Source organism: Callorhinus ursinus, unplaced genomic scaffold (assembly GCF_003265705.2).
Source record: "Callorhinus ursinus isolate GAN/ISIS: 27379988/994484 unplaced genomic scaffold, GSC_fseal_2.0 scaffold8, whole genome shotgun sequence".
In the NCBI taxonomy this organism is placed as follows: domain Eukaryota; kingdom Metazoa; phylum Chordata; class Mammalia; order Carnivora; family Otariidae; genus Callorhinus; species Callorhinus ursinus.
In genome coordinates, this window is record NW_027397070.1 from 68261642 (window position 1) to 68281064 (window position 19423).

General features: G+C 57.0%; 1 protein-coding gene and 1 long non-coding RNA gene across 9 annotated transcripts in view; one reads left to right on the forward strand and one right to left on the reverse strand.

The window, feature by feature from the left end:
* CCDC85C (coiled-coil domain containing 85C) overlaps positions 1-10123 on the reverse strand; it is a 74395-nt gene extending 64272 nt beyond the window's left edge. For 4 of the 8 annotated variants that reach the window (XM_073895865.1, XM_073895864.1, XM_073895863.1 and 1 more), the window contains exon 1: positions 9168-10123. In XM_073895865.1, the coding sequence (XP_073751966.1) occupies positions 9168-9975 (808 nt within the window). In that variant the 5' untranslated portion in view covers positions 9976-10123. The remainder of the gene's footprint in view (positions 1-9167) is intronic. The other 4 variants (XM_073895866.1, XM_073895868.1, XM_073895867.1 and 1 more) reach the window with 2 other exon arrangements.
* A 325-nt stretch (positions 10124-10448) lies between these two features.
* Positions 10449-19203, forward strand: LOC141373198 (uncharacterized). Its single transcript, XR_012378907.1, has 3 exons — positions 10449-10625; positions 16672-16800; positions 16912-19203. It is a non-coding gene; the product is annotated as an uncharacterized lncRNA (long non-coding RNA).
* The last annotated feature ends 220 nt before the right edge of the window (positions 19204-19423 follow it).

Here is a 19423-nt window from a genome sequence, read left to right on the forward strand (position 1 = left end):
CCTGACAGTGGATGGGCTATTTTTGGAAATGGGTCGGCTCTTCTCGGTAGCTGCCGACTCGGTGCCACCGGCCTTGCCTGCATCTGTCCCCTCGAATGCAGCCTGAAAAGGCTCCCACCCCGTCTGGGGCGGGCCAGCACCCCGCCGAGGGGGTGGGGAAGGCAGCGCCTGGCAGTCTGACAGAGAGGCCAGGGTGTGGAGGTGGGGAGCAAGCTGGGGGATGGGAGGGGGGGGCCAGGGCTGGGCTCAAGCCCTGCTTTCCACGCCTGCCAGGCAGCCCCCCTGGGCGCCCATGCAGCAGAGGTGAGCAAGGGGAAACACAAACAGGCCCCTTTCTCTCTTACTGCTCACAGGAGCTGACACCAGCCTCAGCCTCCCCCCACCCCACTGGCCGGGCTCTGCGATGCCCCAGATGCCCCAGATGCCCCAGCGTGGGGCGGCGTCCGCCTCCCGCCCACCTGCTGACGGGTCATCTTAAGCTTGGGCGACCACAGCAGGCCCAGTGGCTTTTCTCCTTTTTCTCCCAAGCTTCCCACCGAGGCTCTGGCTGCCCAGCAGAACCCCTGGGGAGCTTCTAAAACCACCGAAGCCTCCAGAACCAATTGGGCCCGTCCCTGGGGGCCCATCCAGGCACTGGCATTGTTTAAAGTTCCCCGAGTGATACCTAATATGCAGCCATGGTTAGGAACCACTGGTAAAAGCAAGTGTGTACTTTGTAGTAATTGTTAAGGGAAACAGGCCAAGGGGAAATAGGCAAGCCCCCACCCTCAGTGGGGAGGTTTGATTTCTTTTTTCTAAAGGAACTGCAGGCCATTTGGCACCAAATGGAGCAAATGGGGAAAAGGGCAGGGGGACGGGTCAGGTGGCCAAAGTGGGTTGACCACTGTCAGGTTTAAAGCGACAAGAGGGAGCACATCGTGCAGTGCCTCCCACCTCCCCGTTCCCCTCCCCGATCTACACGGAGCACCTACTGCATGCCAGGAAGACCGCCCTGAGAAGTTTATGAACCAGGCAGAGACGGGACTGCACATAGAGGAACCCCAAATCCAAGACAGGCGGCTTTGTCCCGGGCAGACCCCACACCAGGGCACCGGAACCCCACATACTCTCCAAGTGCCAAACCCGTTACCGAGTCCCATAAGAGCAGATCAAATGGCAGAGCTAGGTAATTCCATCAGCCCCTCAGGAGGACAGGCTGGACAGGCAGGAGCCTCAGCCTGCGCTGGACAGGTCACCTCCATCACCCCAGCTCAACTGGGAGACCTGCGCCAAGCTGAGGACCAACCACCGGGCAAGACACAAAACCACAAATGTGACCGATGACCGAAGAGAAGCAGGAGGGGAGGGCGGGAGGCTCTTTCCTTGTGGCTCTGTGCATCGCAGGAACTCTGAGTCAAGGGGTCACAGAAAGCTAGGGTCTCTGGGAGCCTCGGCACAGCCCCCCCAAACCCCCCATCTTATGGACGAGAACATGAGGGCCTGGAGAGAGGAAGGCACTTGCACACGGTAGGGTTCAGGAGTGGGCTGAAGCCACTGGTTCTGCCTGTGTTGTCCAAAGCACAGAACATCGCCGGGCCCCCAAAACCCAGATGTGGGGAGCACATCAGCTGACGAGGCCAGTGTCAGGGCCAGCAGATAACCCCGGGGGCCCTGGGAGTAAACGAGGGTCTGTTTCCCTTCTTTCTGGCGTCCCCATCAACCAGAGGCCTTTGTCCTTTGCCATTTGTTATTTCCTGCATTCAAAGATGAGCATCTTCCCTTCAGTTACAATGTGGGGTGCCGCTCAGACTCCATGCGTGCACTTACTGTAGGGTCTTCCCCTCCCAGCAGGAGCTGTTGTTAAGTACACAGGGCATCTGTGGCTGATGGTATCTCAGGGTGGAGGAAATGCCGTGCCTGGGAAAGCCGGAAACCCCTGAGCAAACTGCCCAGAGTCCTAAGGCACTGGCGAGAGCTGGAAGGGAAGGGGGCCCGCCCCCAGGCTCAGCCACACGGGAACTGGAGCCCTCCCTGGCCACCCAGCCGGGGGCCCTCAGTCCATCATCTATCTCTGAGCTTGCGTGCCCGGGGCCCTGGTCCTCTTGACTCACAGCCTCGGTACAGAGGGGCAGGTTCCAGAAAAGTCTTTTGACAGGCACCAAACGTGCCTGGCATGGTGCTACGAGCTTCCTGGCTCCCACAGCAGGGAAAAGTCCTGCTGGGCCCCACTGGGATCCCAGCTTTGCTGGGGAAAAGGCTCAGAGCGGTGAGGCAAGTCACACTAGGTCGTGGGGGTGGGGGTGGGGGTGAGGGTGGGGCCAAGAGCTCCAGTCCCCGAGACCCTGGAACCTTCCTGGCCACACACGCCCAGGTGGACCTCTTGACCTGGTGTGATTATTTGTCATGCCCCTTTCACTCCCATAACTGCCCTGCTTTGGCTTTCAACCTCTTCGGGGTGCTCGGAGCTCAGCTAGGAGGGGGTGGCTAAAACCAGGAGCTGAGATGAGCCTCAGAGGTGCAGCAGGTTTGTACAAGCAGAACTGACCCGGGAGGAGGCCAGGCACGGCAGAAAGAACAGCTGGAGCCCAGGCACATCTGGTTCAGGGGGGAATGAAGGACCGGGGGTTGGGTCATGGACAGGCTGGGGCAGGTGGGATCTGTGAAGCCCCTCCCACTGCACCTGCACCCTGCCCCCCAAGCCCCTAGGTTGGGCTTTTTCCTCAGGCTGTAGGCAGTTCCAGCTGTGACCTTTTTCTGATGGGCTTTCCCTAGGGGATCCAGAGTTCTCTGTTAGTGGTCCACCTTCAAACCTTTACATAGCAACATCCCCTCCCTTTCCTCTGCTCCCCACTTGATGAATATACCTCTGTTTAAACATCACACACCGGGTGAGCCCAAGAACACTTAGAGGCGAATCAATAAAGCTCCTGAGCTTTCTGCCCTGCTCCCTGGAGAGCTGGAGACCATTACAGTGACTCGTTCAAGAGCAGGCATCCACCACCGGGTGGCCCAGCTCCAAATCTGCCCAAGAACCCTGCGGGGGCAGGGGACGGTAGCAGGGCAATGTGTGACAGTGACAAGCTCTAGGTGCTTGCTAGGATTCCTGACTTTTCAGGATCAAAGGAGCAGCTCGTCCCTTTACAGGCAAGCTTGCTCCTGTCACCAAACCTCTGGGGACGCCACCTAGGTTGCCTCATCATCCTGCTCCAGGGAGATGGCACTGCCTACTAGCTCAGAAATCCCAGAGTCACCCCTGCACGGATCCGGGGCACCCAGATTGTAGGCGGGGACAGAAAGTGGCAGCAGGACCGGGGCACCCAGGTTGTAGGCAGGGACAGAGAGTGGCAGCAGGATCGGGAATGAAGCCGTGGCCAGAGAGCACAAGCCCCCAACAGCGGACAGCCTGACCCCTGAGCTCAGAAGTGAGGAGGCCGCCAAGAGGGGCTGGGGGCATGGCTTTGGAGCCACCCCGCCGGGTCTGAGAACCTGCAGAGATGGTTCTCTCCTGTGGCCACAATCACCATGGCCACCTGGGAACTCCAAGCTTCCTCCCCTGCTGCCCCCAGCCCAGCCTACACCCCGACAGCCACGGACAAATGCTCCTGAACGGCCACTCCCCAAGCCAGGCCACATGAATCACTGTGTGCATGGCACCCACAACTCAGACTGAGTAACCGCTCAATAAACGTGTGCTGATGCGGTCCTTCCGGCTTGAAGGGCCAGCTCTCAACAATCCGGCAACGCCCTGTCGCCTCCTGACTCGCCCTGTCCTCGGCTCACCCAACCACCTTCCCAGCACTGCCTGGGGTGTCCCACCGCTGTGGGTGCAGGAAAGCCCATCCCCAGCTCCCTGGGCTGCTGTTGGCCTCCAGAGGCGACACAGTCCTTCTGGACCCCTCTTCTGGGTGGCCCCTGCCACTCCGGGGCTCCACCCCCAGGGGCTGGACACAACCCCCTGGGCTGACAGCCTCGCAGCAGTTCCCTGGCCCCAAGGCTTTTCTCCTCTGGGCTCCACATTCCAGTTCTTTCTGTTCACAGGAGGAGGCGTCCAGGCCCAGGGCCCACCCCAGCTCCCCGCACAGACCCTGGGCTCTCAGCAACCGCGGTCAGACCCACTTGCAGACCTGCTTCTGCCTTATTCCTGTTGAAATGCTGTCTCCCTTCTCTGCTCAGCTAGACAAGGGCTCACTTGGCTCTGACACAGGGCAGGCACAAGGCTGTCCTCGCAAACATGTGACAGGGGATCCCCCATCCCCACCAGGAGGCGGCAAATCTGCAGGGGGTCCAGGTGACAGTGGAGGGTCACCGAGCCTACCCCTGGAGGCCCAGATCTAGGACTGGGGTGTTGTTATCCCCAGGACAGGTGCAGAAACTGAGGCTTATAGGTTTAGTAAGCTGCCCACTCACACAGCAGGTGCAAGGTCAGGCTTCACCCAAGGCTCCTTATTCCTAAGCATACCCAGCACCGAGTTATTCCTGCTGGGAGGAGGACTGGCGTGTGGGAGACAGTCCCCGCTTCCCTCCCTCAACCCATGGGCTGGTAGTAGTCTCCCACTTTGCGGAGGAGAAAACAGAGGCCCACAAAGGTTCTGGAACTCAACGAAGGTCCCAGGCTTCCAATTCTCTGTGCTCACATCATCGACAAGCACGGGGTGGAAAATCCCCACGGGTGGAAAACACAGATTATGAGCAGCAGAGGATTTCCTTGCTAATCGTGCTGCTCTGGGGACAAGGTTATAAACCAAGTTGTGCCCTGGGAGCTCAGAGGCCAGGCCATGGTGAGGGGTTGGGTGGGGTCACCACGGCAGGGGGAAGCCGGCCTGGGGCAGGAGTGAGGGAATGAAAATACAAGAAGGAAGGACGCCCTGCCCTGAGCCCACGTTCCCCATTTTATGGATGGGCCATGCTGGCTCGTGCAGGAACACAGGAGCTCAGAAAGGAAGCACAGGTCTGGCTTCCCCAGAAGAAATGCCATCCCTTTGCTACACAGGTCCAGCCTCTGGAGCTCCCCCAAGCCCCAACTGTCCCCATGTCCATCTGCAGGTCACCGGGGCCCTGCCAAGGACCAAGGTCTGGGAGGCCTTCCATTGCTGGTGGGGCCTCCCATGGGAATCTCTCTGAGCCCGACAGAGCCAGACTATCTGGGCCCAGAGGGGCAAGCAGGCAGAGTGGCAGGCCCCGACTCTGACACAGGAGACCCGACACTGAGCCCAGGTCCCCATGGGACCCAGAGCAAGTCACTGCTCTCTCCACGCCTCAGTTTCCCCATCTACAATAGGGGACCACTTGGGAGCTCTGACCATAATGGAGTGGGGACTGGGAGGCTCTGCATGGTAAACTGTGAAGTGCTGGGGATTGCCCTGGTCCTCCCCAGGCTTACCTGCCAGCGAGTCCCTCTGGCCTGTCTCCCCTCTGTGCAAGGCCCTGGGGGCCCAACACCCGAGGCCTCGGATGGAAGGTCAGGGTCAGGTTGGGGAGGGAGGGGGAAAGGCTTATCTAAACCACCCCATTGTCTTCACTGACCTTTGCTCCCAGGCCTGGCTGGGTTTAGGAAAAGCCGCCTTATTAGTGATCCTGCCCAGGAGGCGCGGAGCTGGGAGGCCCCTAATAAAAGACCTATTCAGGGCCAGCATGCCGACTCACGCCGTCTTTTTTTAAAGGTCCAGACCACCCTCACTCCACATCCATCCTTTAAACCAACAAACACACAAGCAGGAGAACAAAACCATCTTATTTTGAGAAGCTCAAATTTTTAATCCAAACTTTTAAAAAGTAAACGGGGCCCGTACAAAGGCTTGCTGGAGGTCCCGGTTTCTCTGGGTTAGCTAAGAGGGAACGGGCCGCGGGGATGGGGGAGGACAGGACGCAAACACAGGGACTTGGGGGGAGGGGGAGTGAGCGGTGGGGGAGGGGGAGGGGAGACCTTGTTGAAAATGCTTTTGTTTGAAAACCGTCAGTTCAAGGGGGCAAACCTGACTTTCTAGAGTTTGGGGTTCGCCGGCCCGCTGCAGTACAGCAAAGAGCATTCTAGCCCGGACTTCGGTCAGCACAACCCAGAGCTCGATCAAAAACAACCCGGAGGGAAAAAGGTCATTTGCATATGCATTCTCGGCGGCCAGGCCCAGCCCAGCCCAGCCCAGGACAGCCTGGAATACAGATGGGCCACCTCCCACCACAGCCGCAGGGGCCTTCCCCGGGCACCCCGCGGGGCTGCAGGCCCACCCCGGCTGCTTACAGGAGGACTACAGGGCCACAGGCCCCCAGCTCGTCAGCAGGTGCTGTGGTCGCAAACATTGAGGCGAGCTGTCTAAACAGCAGAGTTTTGAAGACAACACCAAAGTCTGTCTGGCAAGCCCCCAAAGGGGTCCCTCTTGCTTTTTCACGAGGAGCCTGGGAAGAAACAAGCATGACAAGGATTCTGACAACTATTGAGACTTACTGTGCGCAGACCCTGACCGCCCTCAGCCTCAGCGGCTGAAGGGGGCATTCTGGGTTTTGCCCCACTTTGCAGAAGAGCAGAGGGAGGCGCAGAGAAGTAACTTGCCCCCGGAGAAAAGGAGGAGGCAGATTCCACCGCAAGACAGTGAGACCCCTCCGGGTGACAGGGTTATCAAGCATCTGCTCAGTGGTCACCGATAAGGAAGTGACATTTCCCAGAATGGGCGAACGAGAGCAAACCTGGGTCAGGAATCAAGAATAGAGAGTCACCGGTGCTGTCTGCTGACTAAGAGTACTGGACAGTGACAGAGGCCAGAGATGCAAGCCAGCCGTCAGCCGGAGCCATGAAGGAATGCCCCAATTCCCAGCAGTCCCACCCTGGGGAACCCCCCACCCCCAACCCCACAGCCTCACCTCGGCAGCCCCACCCAGGCAAGGGAGCGGAGACACTGCCAGTCTCCACGGCTTTCCCAGGCAAGGCTCAGAACCTCCCTCAGCCTCCACTTGCTTATCTGAAAATAGGGATACTACTACCTCCAGGATTCCTGGAAGGACGAACCGAGACCAACTACAGAGGGCAGAAGCCCAGCATCTGACCCCACTTTCTCCCCCACCCCACCACTGGGACTGAAGTGCATTATCTTTCCTACCACCAGCTCCCTCTTCCCTCCACTCAAAACTACCCAAAAGTCATTTTTAAGAGAAGGGCCTTGCCCTGCTTCTGGCCATCCTATTCACATTGCTGGGAGAATAGTTCAAGGCTGCACATGACTTTAAGAGACAAGGCTAAACCCCAAGCTGCCTGTAACTGAAATTGGTGATAGCGGTGCTCATTTGTATTTCACCCAACACAGAGCTTGGCCACCACCAGACCGGTGGCAGGCCTGTTCCAAGTGAGCATGGGACTTGGGGGGCTGGGGGGTGGGCACGGACTCTGCGGGGAAACTGTACACCTCAAGTCCCAGCCACCCCCTGGTCCCCTGCCCTGACATCATCCACTGCTGCGGCTGATACACTGAGCCAGACAGAGGCCACGTCTCCTTGTCCAAAGCATGACAGAACTTCCCTGCAAATATGCTACGACGCTGGGCACTCCAGTCCTGTGCCGACAACCGCTCTCGGCAAGTGTCACTGATGACGCAGCCGAAAACCAGCAACATTTCCCAGCCACAGGACTGCAGCAATCCCTCCTCGCACTTGGGAGAAACTGAGGCCCAGAAGTCGGGCCCCTCCCGAGGCCCCCAAGAAGGCAAGGCCAGAGAGGCTGGGACTGGGACTTCCTGACTCCCCAGCCCCGGAAACCCCCACAAATGAAATCCCCTAACTCTGAGCTGCTCCCCCTGGCCTCCAGCAGCCTGTGGTGAGAGGTGGGGGGTGAATACAGAGTTACAATGGGAAACCCGAGTGGTAGTGGTAGATTGCTAATCAGTAACAAAATATCCCTCTCAACCCAGTCCTGCTCTGAACTCAGAGGATGGGAAGGTAAATATAGGAAAAATTGTGATGGGCGAGCACACCACCTGCGTCGGTCCTGTTCCCATCCCAACACCCCGCAGAGGCCACTCGGCCACCAAACCAGAGAGAGTGCGCGTCCCTCCTCTGCTCAGGCGTCACTCTGGGGAAGAACAGTCATTTAAAGCCTAGACACATTTTCTCTGAACCAGGAAAGCCTTTAAAGAGAACCAGAAAGGGCTGTTTAATCTCCACCTTCAGGCAAATAGTTCAGGCAGCAGCAGCTACCACCAGAACTGGGAGCCAAGCCACCAAAAATGTGGAAGAACAGGGAGGCAGGGAGAGGCACGAGTGGCCGAGAGAGCCACGGATCAGGGCGCTGGGAATGGCGGACCCAAGCGGGGGGCCCATAGGTCACATGGGCGTGGAAGACAGTAGCCCAGCTTTCCGAGGCCAAAGGTCCTCCACCCACACCCAGGCCACCTACCACCGGCGCACTTCCTGTAAGGCGACCAGCAGTTTACAAATCCCTTGCGAGACTTTATCTCTGCCCCAAATCCACAAGGCAGGGATCATAAACTCCATTCTACAGATTAAAGAAACTGAGGCAGGCAGAGGCGAAAAGCCAGGATCCATTCCAAGCACATATCCCTCTGGAAAGTCTTAGAGCCTCGGTTGAGAAAGGTCCATCCACCCTGAGAAGTTCAGGACTGACAGCAAACCAGAAAGGCTCTTCGCCTGGGGTCCTCTGGCCCAGGGGCCTGGGAGTCTCAAGGGCTACCTGCGCTCCTTCTGAGCCCGCAGGCAGCCCCGAGAAGCCCAGGTGGAATTCCAGCCCCAGCCCCCCACACACGTGGAGGCTACTCAGGTTTGGGGTTGCCTGTTGCTCCAAATAAGGGGAAATTCACCTGTACTCAAAGGGCCTTTCTTTTCCCCCTTCCACGCATTCCCCCCCCCCCAAGAACTTCTCTCTCCTGGACAAGGCATTTCCAGGTTGGGATGAGGCGTACCCAGCCGGCCTTGCAGTGCCCTACACGAATACTGATAATTACGCAGGAGAGAAACTTTTTTGGGGTCCAGTGGGTCCCCGGCCCGGCTGCGGATTCGCAGCTGGGCAGGATCACGCCTCCATCACTTGACCAGAAACACATAACCCAAACGCCACTGCGGGTAGGTACGGGATGCCCCAGCCCTGAGTCTGGATACCAGCTGGAGGAGGGGTCTGGAGTGGCGGCCGCCCCCGGCGGGAAAAGGCCGTGGGCCTGAGACCCGCGCTGCCCGACCGGTGCCGTCCTTACCGTGCAGGCCGTTGGGGATGCTTCGGTGGTGCGGTGGCGCGGACAAGTCGTCCAGGGACCGGCGCGTGGCCACTGCCTTGCCGTCGGGGGCCTTGTGCGGCCCGGGGGGCAGCAGGGGGGGCGGGACGTGGTGGTGGTGGTCCGGGCTGCCTCCGCTACCCGCGCTCGACGTGCTGCTGCCGTCGCCCACGTCGCGGGCCCCAGCGCCCGCCGCGCCGCCGGCCAGCGGCCCGCTCAGGCTAGCCTGGCTGTCGATGGAGCTGCGGGAGCCCGCGCCGCCGCCGCCGCCGCCGCCGCCGCCGCTGCCGCCGCCCGCGCCGCCCCCACCCCCCGCCAGCGCCGCGCGCTCCTCGTCCAGCATCAGCACCAGCTCCTTGAGCTCCAGGTTCTCGCGCAGCAGGGCCTCCTGGCGCGCCTCGAGCTCGCGCAATTTCTGCTGCGAGCGGGCCACCTCGTGCCACACGGCGCCGGCCGCGTGGCGCCCGAAGCGCTGCCACTCGCGCGCCAGCTTGCGCCCCTTCTGCCGGTCGTCGTCGAGGAAGCAGCAGAGCTCGCGTAGCTCCTGGTTGTCGTCCTGCAGCCGCTGGTTCACGTCCTTGAGGCCGCGGATCTCCAGCAGGTGCTGCTGCAGCCGCCGGTTCACGTCGCGCATCAGGCCGCCGTGCTCCAGCATGAGGCCCACCTTCTCGCCCTCTGCGCGCCGCAGCCGCCGCGCCAGCTCCTCCTTGCTCCAGCGCAGCAGCTCCTCGTCCGGCACCTGGCTCAGCTCCTCCGACGCCGCCGCCGCCGCCGCCGGGGGCTTCGCCATGGCGGGGCCGTCACCGCGGCATCGCCCGCGCCCTCGCCCGGCCGGCGCTCCCCGCGCCGGGGCGGCGCTGGGCCGGTCCGCTCACGGGCAGGGGGCTGCCGGGGGCGCGTGCGGGCCGCCCCGCGCCGCCTCGCGCGCCCTCACGCAGCGTCCGCCCGGGGCTGCCGGTGAACCGCGGGTCTCGGGGCTCGGCGAGCTGGGACCGCTCCTGCGTCGGCGTCCGCCGTGCCGGGCGCTCTCCGGGTTCGGGCGAAGCAGGCGGAGGCCCGCCCCCGGCCCAGCTCCCGGAGCCCCGGCCGCCCCGCCCACTCCGGGCGGGGAGGGGGCGGGGCGCCTCGGCCGGCTCCGCCTTCGGGGGAGCGAGGGGACGGGCAGAGGCGCGGCCGGCCCTCGACGTCCCCCAGCGCCGTGCGCCCGCCCGCCCGGCGCCCTGCCAGAGGCGCATTTGAGCCGCGGTCCCGCCCTCCCGCCCATCCGATTGGGCCTCTCTGGGGGTGTGTGGGAGGGGCGGGGCGCACGCGGGGGACGCCGAGGAGATGGTACAGTCCAGCCACCCGGCTTCCAACCCCCCTCCCGGCGGTTCAAGTTTCTGCGCCCGGAGGACGCGGCCTTGGCCAATCCCTGGGCTACAGGGCGCTTTTAAAATGCAGGTACGGCTGCGGGGAGGGGGACGGTGGGAAAGGTAGGGCAGGGCTTTCCTTAAAGGAGACGCGCGGAAATGGACGCCGAGCCCCCTCCCAGGCCTGCGTCCCCCGCTCCCCCTCCCCCGCCCCAAATAAACAAATACCCGCGAGCGGGAGGACAGCTCTGCTTCTCCCTCCCGGGGGCACCAGAGTCCGGCGTAGTCTGAGATAAGACGAACAATGGGACTCTGACTCGGGGGTCGCTCTCCCCGGAGGCAGGGCGGCTCTTTGTCCCCTTCCTTGCCCCCGACTCCTCCGCCCCATCTCCACTCCCGTCCCCTGCGGGAGCTTGCGGAGGGGCGGCGTTTCCAACTCCAGCCCAGGGCTGTGGCTCCTGCGCCCCGGAGGACCAGGGCCTCGCCAGCCGTGTCTCTGAGCACGGTCTGTACCCTCTCCCCTGCCCCAAGGTGGGGCGAGGGCACCGGGAACTTGCTCCCCGCCCGGAGCCGCGCTCAGAGCACTGCTCCCCTGCCCACCCGACCGCTAGTCCCTGGGCTTCGAGGGAGAGTCAGGGGTTCCTGAGGTGGAGACCACTGGAGGGGATGGAGGAAGGTCTCCCACGGGGGCCTAAACGCCGGGGTCGGGGGTCGCTGAGCCGGCCACAGAACCCCCGCCCCATCGGCAGCCTCGTCGGGCACCCGGGGTGTGGTTCCCCCAGCCTGTGAGTCCGTCTCGTTATCCTCGCTTCCCCAAAGCGTGTTCACCGCGCGCCTGCTGCTAGCTGGTCCGAGGGGGGCGTCCCTCCCCCGAGACCCGCAATAAGATAAAACCCGCGCGCCCGACTGTGAGCCGCCACGGCCTGGAGCGCGCGCCCGCGCAGTAGCTGATGTCCCCATTTCCAGTTGCTCAACCATTCGTTGGACAGCTGCTCACCCAGCATCTTCTCTAGCTAGCTAGTCCTGTTCCAGACGCCCGGGGGATTTCGCGGGGCAGGACAGCAGAGGTCACTGCCCTCTGGGGCGACGTTGCCGTTGTGGGGAGGAGGAGAGAGCGGATGATAAACACTCGATAACCACGAGGCTGTAGTAAGTGCTGTGCAGGGGATTAAGACAGGCTGCTGTCACAGAAAGTGATAAGCAGTTACTTTAGATCCCGTGGTCAAGGAGGACCTCTCAGGAGGTGCATCTAAGCTGAGACCTGAGCAGAAAGGACAAAGATGAGGGGGGAAGGGCATTCCAGGTGGAGGGAACTAGCTAGTGCAGAGGCCCTAGGGTTGGCCTGTTAGCCGCCTAATCAAAGAAGGCCAGTGGGGCTGGGAATGGGCCAGGGAAGGGGTGAGAGATGAGGTCAGAGGGGCCGGATCCAGCATGATTCTAAGGCAGCTGGGAAAGCAGTAGGGGGGTTAACACCAAGCAACCTGACCTGATTTGCCTTTTAAGAGGCTCACTCTAGCCTGCCTGCGAAGGGATGGGGGAGGTGCATAGAGAGGTCCAGATTCAGCACCTCATTCCGCACCCATTTGCCCCTCTCCCCAGGTAGACGTTCAGGAGGGGGTGGTAGGGAGAGGATGAGTGGAGGAACAGAGCTTTGAGGGTGAAGTCCCAGAAGAGCTCAGGGTTCCCAGGACTTGGCCCAGGTGAGCCACTGTTCTCCATGGGCCCCGCCCAGCCCAGATGAATCCGGGTTTGGAGAGGGTTTCAGCTCACACCTGGGAAGCCGCAAGCCTGTCTTACCCCAGGAAGCCAGATTAAACAGCTCCCTGAAGGCTGTGCACAGAGCTGCTTCTGGGAGAGGTGATAAGAGGATGGGTAGACTAGGGAAGTGGTGGGGATGGGTAACGCTGCATTCGTGGGAACTCCCTTCCCATTTGTGCATGGCCCCAGATGGTTCCTGTGCCTGCCTCTCAGTCCTGTGTCTCTCCGGGGCCGGCAGCTTCAGCTGAACTTTCCAAGAGAAAAATGAAGCCTGCATCTACATAGGGTTTGTTTGCAGCGTCTACAGACTGTAGGACCAAGAGTCCCCCAGCCAGGACCCACGTAAGCGTCCCTAACATCCCCCCCTGGTGCAGCAAAGACAGACCACTAGAGATGATTCTACCAGGTGACCTGACGGAGACTCTCTGCTCGCCGCACCGCCACGTGGCTGCACAGGCTTGTGCACAATGAAATAGGACGGCAGGAGGTTGAAAGGGTCCTGAAAGCAAGAGGGACTGGCTAAACCAAAGCTCCCTCCCTAAGGGCCGATGTCCCTCAGGGTCCGGCAAAAGGTGCCAAGATCCCTAGAACATTCTCAGTCCAACAGACCTTGTACCCCAAGCCATGAGCTCAGAAATGTCATGTGTCTTGGTTTCTAGCTTCCCAGTCATGACAAGCTCAGCTTTGTCATGAAAACAATAAAACCGAATCATGGCTCTTTAGCCCAGTGACTCTCTAGATGTCCAGGAAAAGTAGTCAGGGGTCTTTTCAATAATACAGATACACTCCCAACTCTCCAATTTTTTTTTTTTTCCTTCAGAATCTCCCAGTTTGTGTCCATTTAAAAGCACACAAATGTTTTTAAGGGCCAGGTGGAGTGAGAGCCAGTATACGGACACATAATAGACAAACTATTTCAAAACACAGGGTCTGTGACCCTGGGAACTGATAATAAGAGCACACTGGTGGTAAGCAGCCTGTCTCCCCACTGAGAAGGGGGTACAGAGCCCAGGGCAGATACCATTTGATGTTTGCAGGGTGAATGCACGACCCTTCAGCACATGACCAATTGAATCTGAGCCCCTCATTTTGAAGATGAGGCAGCTGAGCCCCAGGAGGGAAATGACTTGCCCAAGGTCACTTTCGTTCCTTGGTTTACTGAACACACAAACATAATTAGGTAAGTATATATACATAAAAGCATGTATACGCATAATCATATGCACAAGCATATCTATAAAACACATGTAGATGCATTATGGTGAGTACCCCAAAGAGATGAGTAGAATATATCATCAAGGGAGCATCCTGAAGCTCTGGGCTGGGCTTCCTGGAGGACGTGATGTCTGAGTTGAATCTTTTTTGTTTTTAAGTAATCTCTACTCCCAACATGGGGCTCAAACTCACGATCCCAAGACCAAGAGTCGAATGCTGTACTGACTGAGCCAGCCGGGCGCCCCCTGAGTTGAATCTTGAAGAGTGAGTAGGAGTTTGTCAGATTCTGGAGGGGGGAGGAGGGCTTTGGGATAGTCCAAATGGAGGGAACCACACAAGCCAAGACCCCAAAGGTAGGTGACAGTGATCTGGGTGGGGGGTGTCGGAGTGAGGTGAGGCAATGGAGTGGGGGTGCGGAGGGCTCTGTGAGCTGCAGGGACAAGCATGTGTGGCCTCTCCCTGGGGCCAGTAGTTACCAGCAATACTAACCACCACCACCACCTACTGCTTACCCAGCACCCAGTATGAGCCAGGGACTCCAGGCCGGCCCTCATGTGATGATCATAACAACCCGATAAGACGGTCATTAGTCTTTCTAGGATCCTATGTTGATTCTCTTGGCTTGCTTGTTTGTCTCCACAAAGCTCAGGTGACCATGGGAACTTATGGGTGATGTTCAGAAGCGTGTGGACATGAAAGGACTCTGGTACAGACAGCCAGGGGAAGGTTGCCCAATGGCTGAATGTGTCTGCAGGCCAGCACAGTGATGGTGGCTGACCGGGACTGGGGCCGGATTCTGGGGTTTCTTCTCTGCCCACTCTTGGGGGACCCTGTAAGAGGGGAGTCACCATGTAGGGCTGAAAGGCCTCCATGCCTAAGAAATCAGGGCCCATGGAAAAGCGGCCATAATTGTTTTTTTATTAAAAGATTATATATTTATTTGAGAGAGAGCATGGGGAGGGAGGGGCAGCGGGAGAGGGAGAAGCAGACTTCTGGCAGATTGAGCCCCTTTGGTTCCTAGGGTGGAAGGCCCCATTCGGGACCAATTGGGAGCTGTCTGCATCTGCACCACTCCCTTCCCAGCTAGAGCCACTGAATTTCCCTCCTCCCCCTTCAGCTGCTGACATCCCCTCATACCATTGCCCTGAGGAGCAAGGTAGGAAGGAGGCTCAACCACAAGGGAAACTGAGTCAGGGAGCTCTTTGCAGGACTACCTCTTACCTTAACACACTTAAAAACATTATTCTTGGGGCACCTGGGTGGCGCAGTCAGTTAAGGGGCTGCCTTTGGCTCAGGACATAGTCCCGGAGTCCCAGGATTGAGCCCTGCATCAGGCTCCTTACTCAGCAGGGAGCCTGCTTCTCCCTCTCCCTCTGCACCCCTGCTCATGCTCTCTCTCTCTCTCTCTCAAATAAATAAATAAAATGTTTAAAAAACACACATTATTCTTATTAGGAACTATTTTAGGGGTACCTCACTGGCTCAGTCGGTTTGAGCTCCATGTTGGGTGTAGAGATTACTTAAAAATAAAATCTTGAAAAAAATAAATGAGAATTTTTAAAAATAAAATCTTAAAAATAAAGTTAAAAAAAGGAACTGTTTTATATTACAACAAACAGGGACACAGCAGGTGCCTGGCAGGCACTGCCCAGCGTAGGAAGTCACTGCCGCTTTTGAAGGCCCCTGGGGCTCCTTTTGGTCACATGCCCCAGCCCACCTGATCCCATGATTCTGAATATTGCATTAATTATTCCATCAGCATACTATATTTCCCCCTTATAATAGACCGCTTGATGTTCATGCTTTTGAACCTTATTTAAACTGTATTGTGCTTCCTGTGTTCTTTGGCAACATGCTTCTCCCTCATTATTTCCCTGATACATGGAAGCTATAGTTCGCTCACTTGCTTGGCTGTGTAGCAAGGTTGACATCTTGGACTTTATGTCTTTGGCGTGGGGACAGAGAAGGACTGTCTTGTGCATCGTAGGATGTTTACCAGCATCCCTGGCCTCTATCCATTGGATGGAAGTAGCACCCCCACCCCTAGTCGCAAGAGTTGAAATTATCTCCAGACCTTGCCAAATGGCTCCCAGGGGCAAGATCACCCCCAGTTGAGAATCTCTTCTAATATCCATTGCATGTATATGTCACTTTTACTTTCCTCTTGAAGGACATTGGTTTCTCATGTTTTGCAGTAAACAGCAATGTCACCATAGACATTCTGGTACAGTCCTGATGTACATGAGCCTGAACTTTGAATCTAGACCAAGACACAGAGTGGCTGGGTCATAGGGCTCACATGGCTTCAGGTCGACTGGATGAGGCCAAACCGCTTCCCAAAGAGGTGGTGCTAACTCACAATCCAGCCAGCAGGGTATAGAATGCTGTCACTCTGGTGGGTGAACCTCCATGTGCTTTCCACACCCACTCTGCCTCCCTCAGGCTGTCAGAGCACAAGAGAAGCCCAGGCCAAATTTCATACTGGAGGTGCCCACTCTATTAGGAAACAAAACAAACAAAAAACAGAAGAGGAAACAGTGGAGCAGGTTTAAACACTTGTAACTTGAAATGTTTATATTTATGGAACTGAAGCAGGTACAATGCAACACTGTGGGATAATTAGAGGACTTACTGCTGGTGATAAGTTCCAGGTTCCAGACACTGTGTCTCTGAGCCTGGCTGTGTATCCCTATCACCTCCGTTCTGGGCAAGGTGAAATGTCCCCACCTGTGCTGGGTGGTTTCTGCCTGCCTCTCCCAACTCCCCAACTATACGTTCCTTGAGGACAAACCTGGCTCTTCTCTGAGACCCTCAGGGCATGGCCCCGTTGGTGGTGTCTGGGTGTCTGCAGGTACGCCATCTGTGTCAGAGACCTCTGGGCCACACCTGCCCGGCCCCCGCATCCCCCCAAGTGCCCTGCATGCCAGGCATGGGTGCTGCCTTCACCCCGGGTCTACAAGCAGCAATGCTCCCTGCTGCAAAGATCAAAGACCAATCTTCTCCGGTGCCTGAATATTTCATGGGCTGAGTATGGAATAAAAATCGGCAAAGACCTTAATTGTCAATGCGGCTTCTGTCCTGCAGGCCCAGCCTCCCAGCCCCCTCCAGGTTGCCTCCCGCTCTGATACAATCCCAGCAATAACAGTAATTTCCCCCACCCCCAGCTCCAGTTGAGCCCACCGCTGGGCAGAAAGAAGATGGGACAGAAGTCCTTCTAACAACCATGCCGTTGGGACCACCATTTTGATCACCACTCTTATCAGGGCCCTCTCAGCATAGAGCCTGGGAACTCAGTGAGTGAGTGTTCGTCGAATGAGTGAATGATGATGGGGGGCGGGGGAAGCTGGGTTAAGTAGAAAAACCCGGACTCGGAGTCTGGTCTCTGGTCTGATACTTGCTGGCAGGTAGCCCTGGGCAAGTCACACCCCTCTCTGAGCCTCTGGATCTCACCTGGAGATGGAATCATTTCAAAATGCACAAGAAAAGGCCGGCTGGAACCCTAAGGCACACAGTGAGGCAGATGGGATGCTGCTTTGCTGGGGAAATTGCTGACAGGCCTGGGAATACCCCAGAGTCCACATGGAATGAACATCTTGAGACTCTGAAAAACTAACAGAAGAGCTGCTCCCTCTCTCAAGAAAGGCTCAGCCCGGCTCAGACCCAACACCGGACACAGCTTTGCAGTGAAGAATTGCCATCTTAGCCCATCCTGCGTGTCCAGAGCCCCTGCAAGCAAGTCAGGGTCCTAATGAGGCAGCTGGTCAGGTTCTACAAACAAGGCCAGTGGGTCAGCCCAGTGGTTCTTGGTCCTGGGTACTTGTTAATCACATAAAAACTGGTAAAATGCAGATGCTCAGACCCTACCTCACACCAGTTCAATCAGAATATCTGGAAGGTAAGCCTGGTGGGCAGGGCTGTGAAGCACTGGGTTAGATCAAGGTCTTGTTCACTGGCATCAAGCTGCACCAGAAGAAGACATCCCCATTTCTGGGGGGAGGGGCATACCCTCCCCAAGTATCTGGATTTAGAGATAGTTCTCTAAGATTATCCAGATTCCCCCACATAATCCTCAAATGTGCTGCCTATGATAGGAAAGGGGGCTAGGGATCCTGGAGTCTGTGGTGTTCACTTAACACCCCTACTCTTTGTCCCATATCTAAGGGGAGAAAATGGAGGGAAGGAAAGTGTTAAAGATATAATAGCAAACAGTTATCTGGAACTGCCGGATAGAAAAGTCCAGCATAGAATTGGGGGTAAAAAAATGGCCATACTGGACAATCCTTGTGAAATTTCAGAACACCAAGATTGAGGAGATCCTAAGAGCATCCAGAAAGAGAGAGAGAGAGAGGAGGCCACATACAAAAGATAGGATGCATAAGAACACTGACATTCTCAAGGCAACTCCAGGAGCTAGAAGACCATGGAGCAATGCCTTCAGTGTTCAGAAGGGAAATACTCCAGTACCTAAGCCATCAAGTGTGGGGGTAGGATAAGAAATTTTCAGATTAAAAAAGAAGAGAAAAGGGGTGCTTGGGTGGCTCATTTGGTTAGGTGTATGCCTTCAGCGCAGGTCACGATCCCAGGTCCTGGGATTGAGCCCCATGTCAGGTTCCCAGCTCAGCGGGGAGTCTGCTTCTCCCTCTCCCTCTGCCTTGCTCATGCTCTCTCTCTCGCTCCCTCACTCTCAAATAAATAAAATCTTTAAAAAAGAGAAAAGACAAAATTTCCCAGACAACCTTTCTCTAAAATTAGGACTGAAACCAAGAAATAAGAAGACTCGAAGACTTGAAATGCAGGAAACAGGTAATCCCCAAAGCAATGGTGCAGGAGAAGTCGGAGGGTGAGGGTGTGGGAGCCAGGAGCAATCAATGCAGAGTGGGACAGGGAGAGAGGACTCCAGGAGGAGCTGGCCAAGCAAAGGAGCACAACTCATGGGTTCCCCCCAGGAGCTTGGCTTTCTTACAAGGAATATTAGAGCTCTGTCTGCCAGAGTTTGGTGGTTGTATTAGTGATAAGCACAAAAGCAAACCAAGCAAGTCAAACAAGGAGGCAATTATTAATCCCCAGGGAAACCCAAAAGTCCAACAAGGAAGGAAATTTAGTCATAGGACATATGGTGGCTCCATTGGCCATAATGTTTATACACATGGTATATTACAAAGACAATATTGGTTAATCAAAAACTGTGATATCGCTGTCCTGGGAGGACAGGGGAGGGGACAGCAAGTGCCTACATTGTCTAAACCCTCCTGGTCCGTAAGAGACAGGCTGCGCTAACACCTGTACCGGAGAGCCAGTGAAGGGCAATGTGTGTTGTTTGCAAATATGCAGATAAGTCACGGAAGAATCTAGTTGCCTCTGGAAAGCACAAATCAGGGGTGGAGACAGGAGGCAGGGGACTAGGTTTTCTCAGTTTTTTCCTTTAAAGCCTTATAATTTTATTTGATTTTTGAAACTCTGTGCGTATGTTTTTAAATTAATAAAATATTTAAAAAGCCCAGCATTGGACTTCTCATTAGAAACTCTGAAAGCTAGAAGACCCCAGAGCAATCAGTTGCCTTAAAAGTCTGACGGAAAAGGATTTTCTGCCTGGATTCTATGCCCACGGAGAGAATCAGCCAAGTATGAGACTGGAATATAAACTTTTTTGGAAATGCAAGGTCGCAAAAAAATAATAAATAAATAAATAAATAAATAAATAACTGCTGTGCATCTCCCAAGAAGCTTTGGTAGCACATGCCCTCATAAGGCCATGAGAACAGAACCTGGAACAGGACAGCTTCCCCAGGAGTGGGGGGGGGGGGACGGTGCTTCCCAAGTCTGGCTGGGCTCCAGCCTCCAGCTCTCAGAGGCCCCAGAGCAGAGAAAGGAGCCCTCAGCCTGGATGGGCCCCTGGTGAAGACCAGATAAAATAGC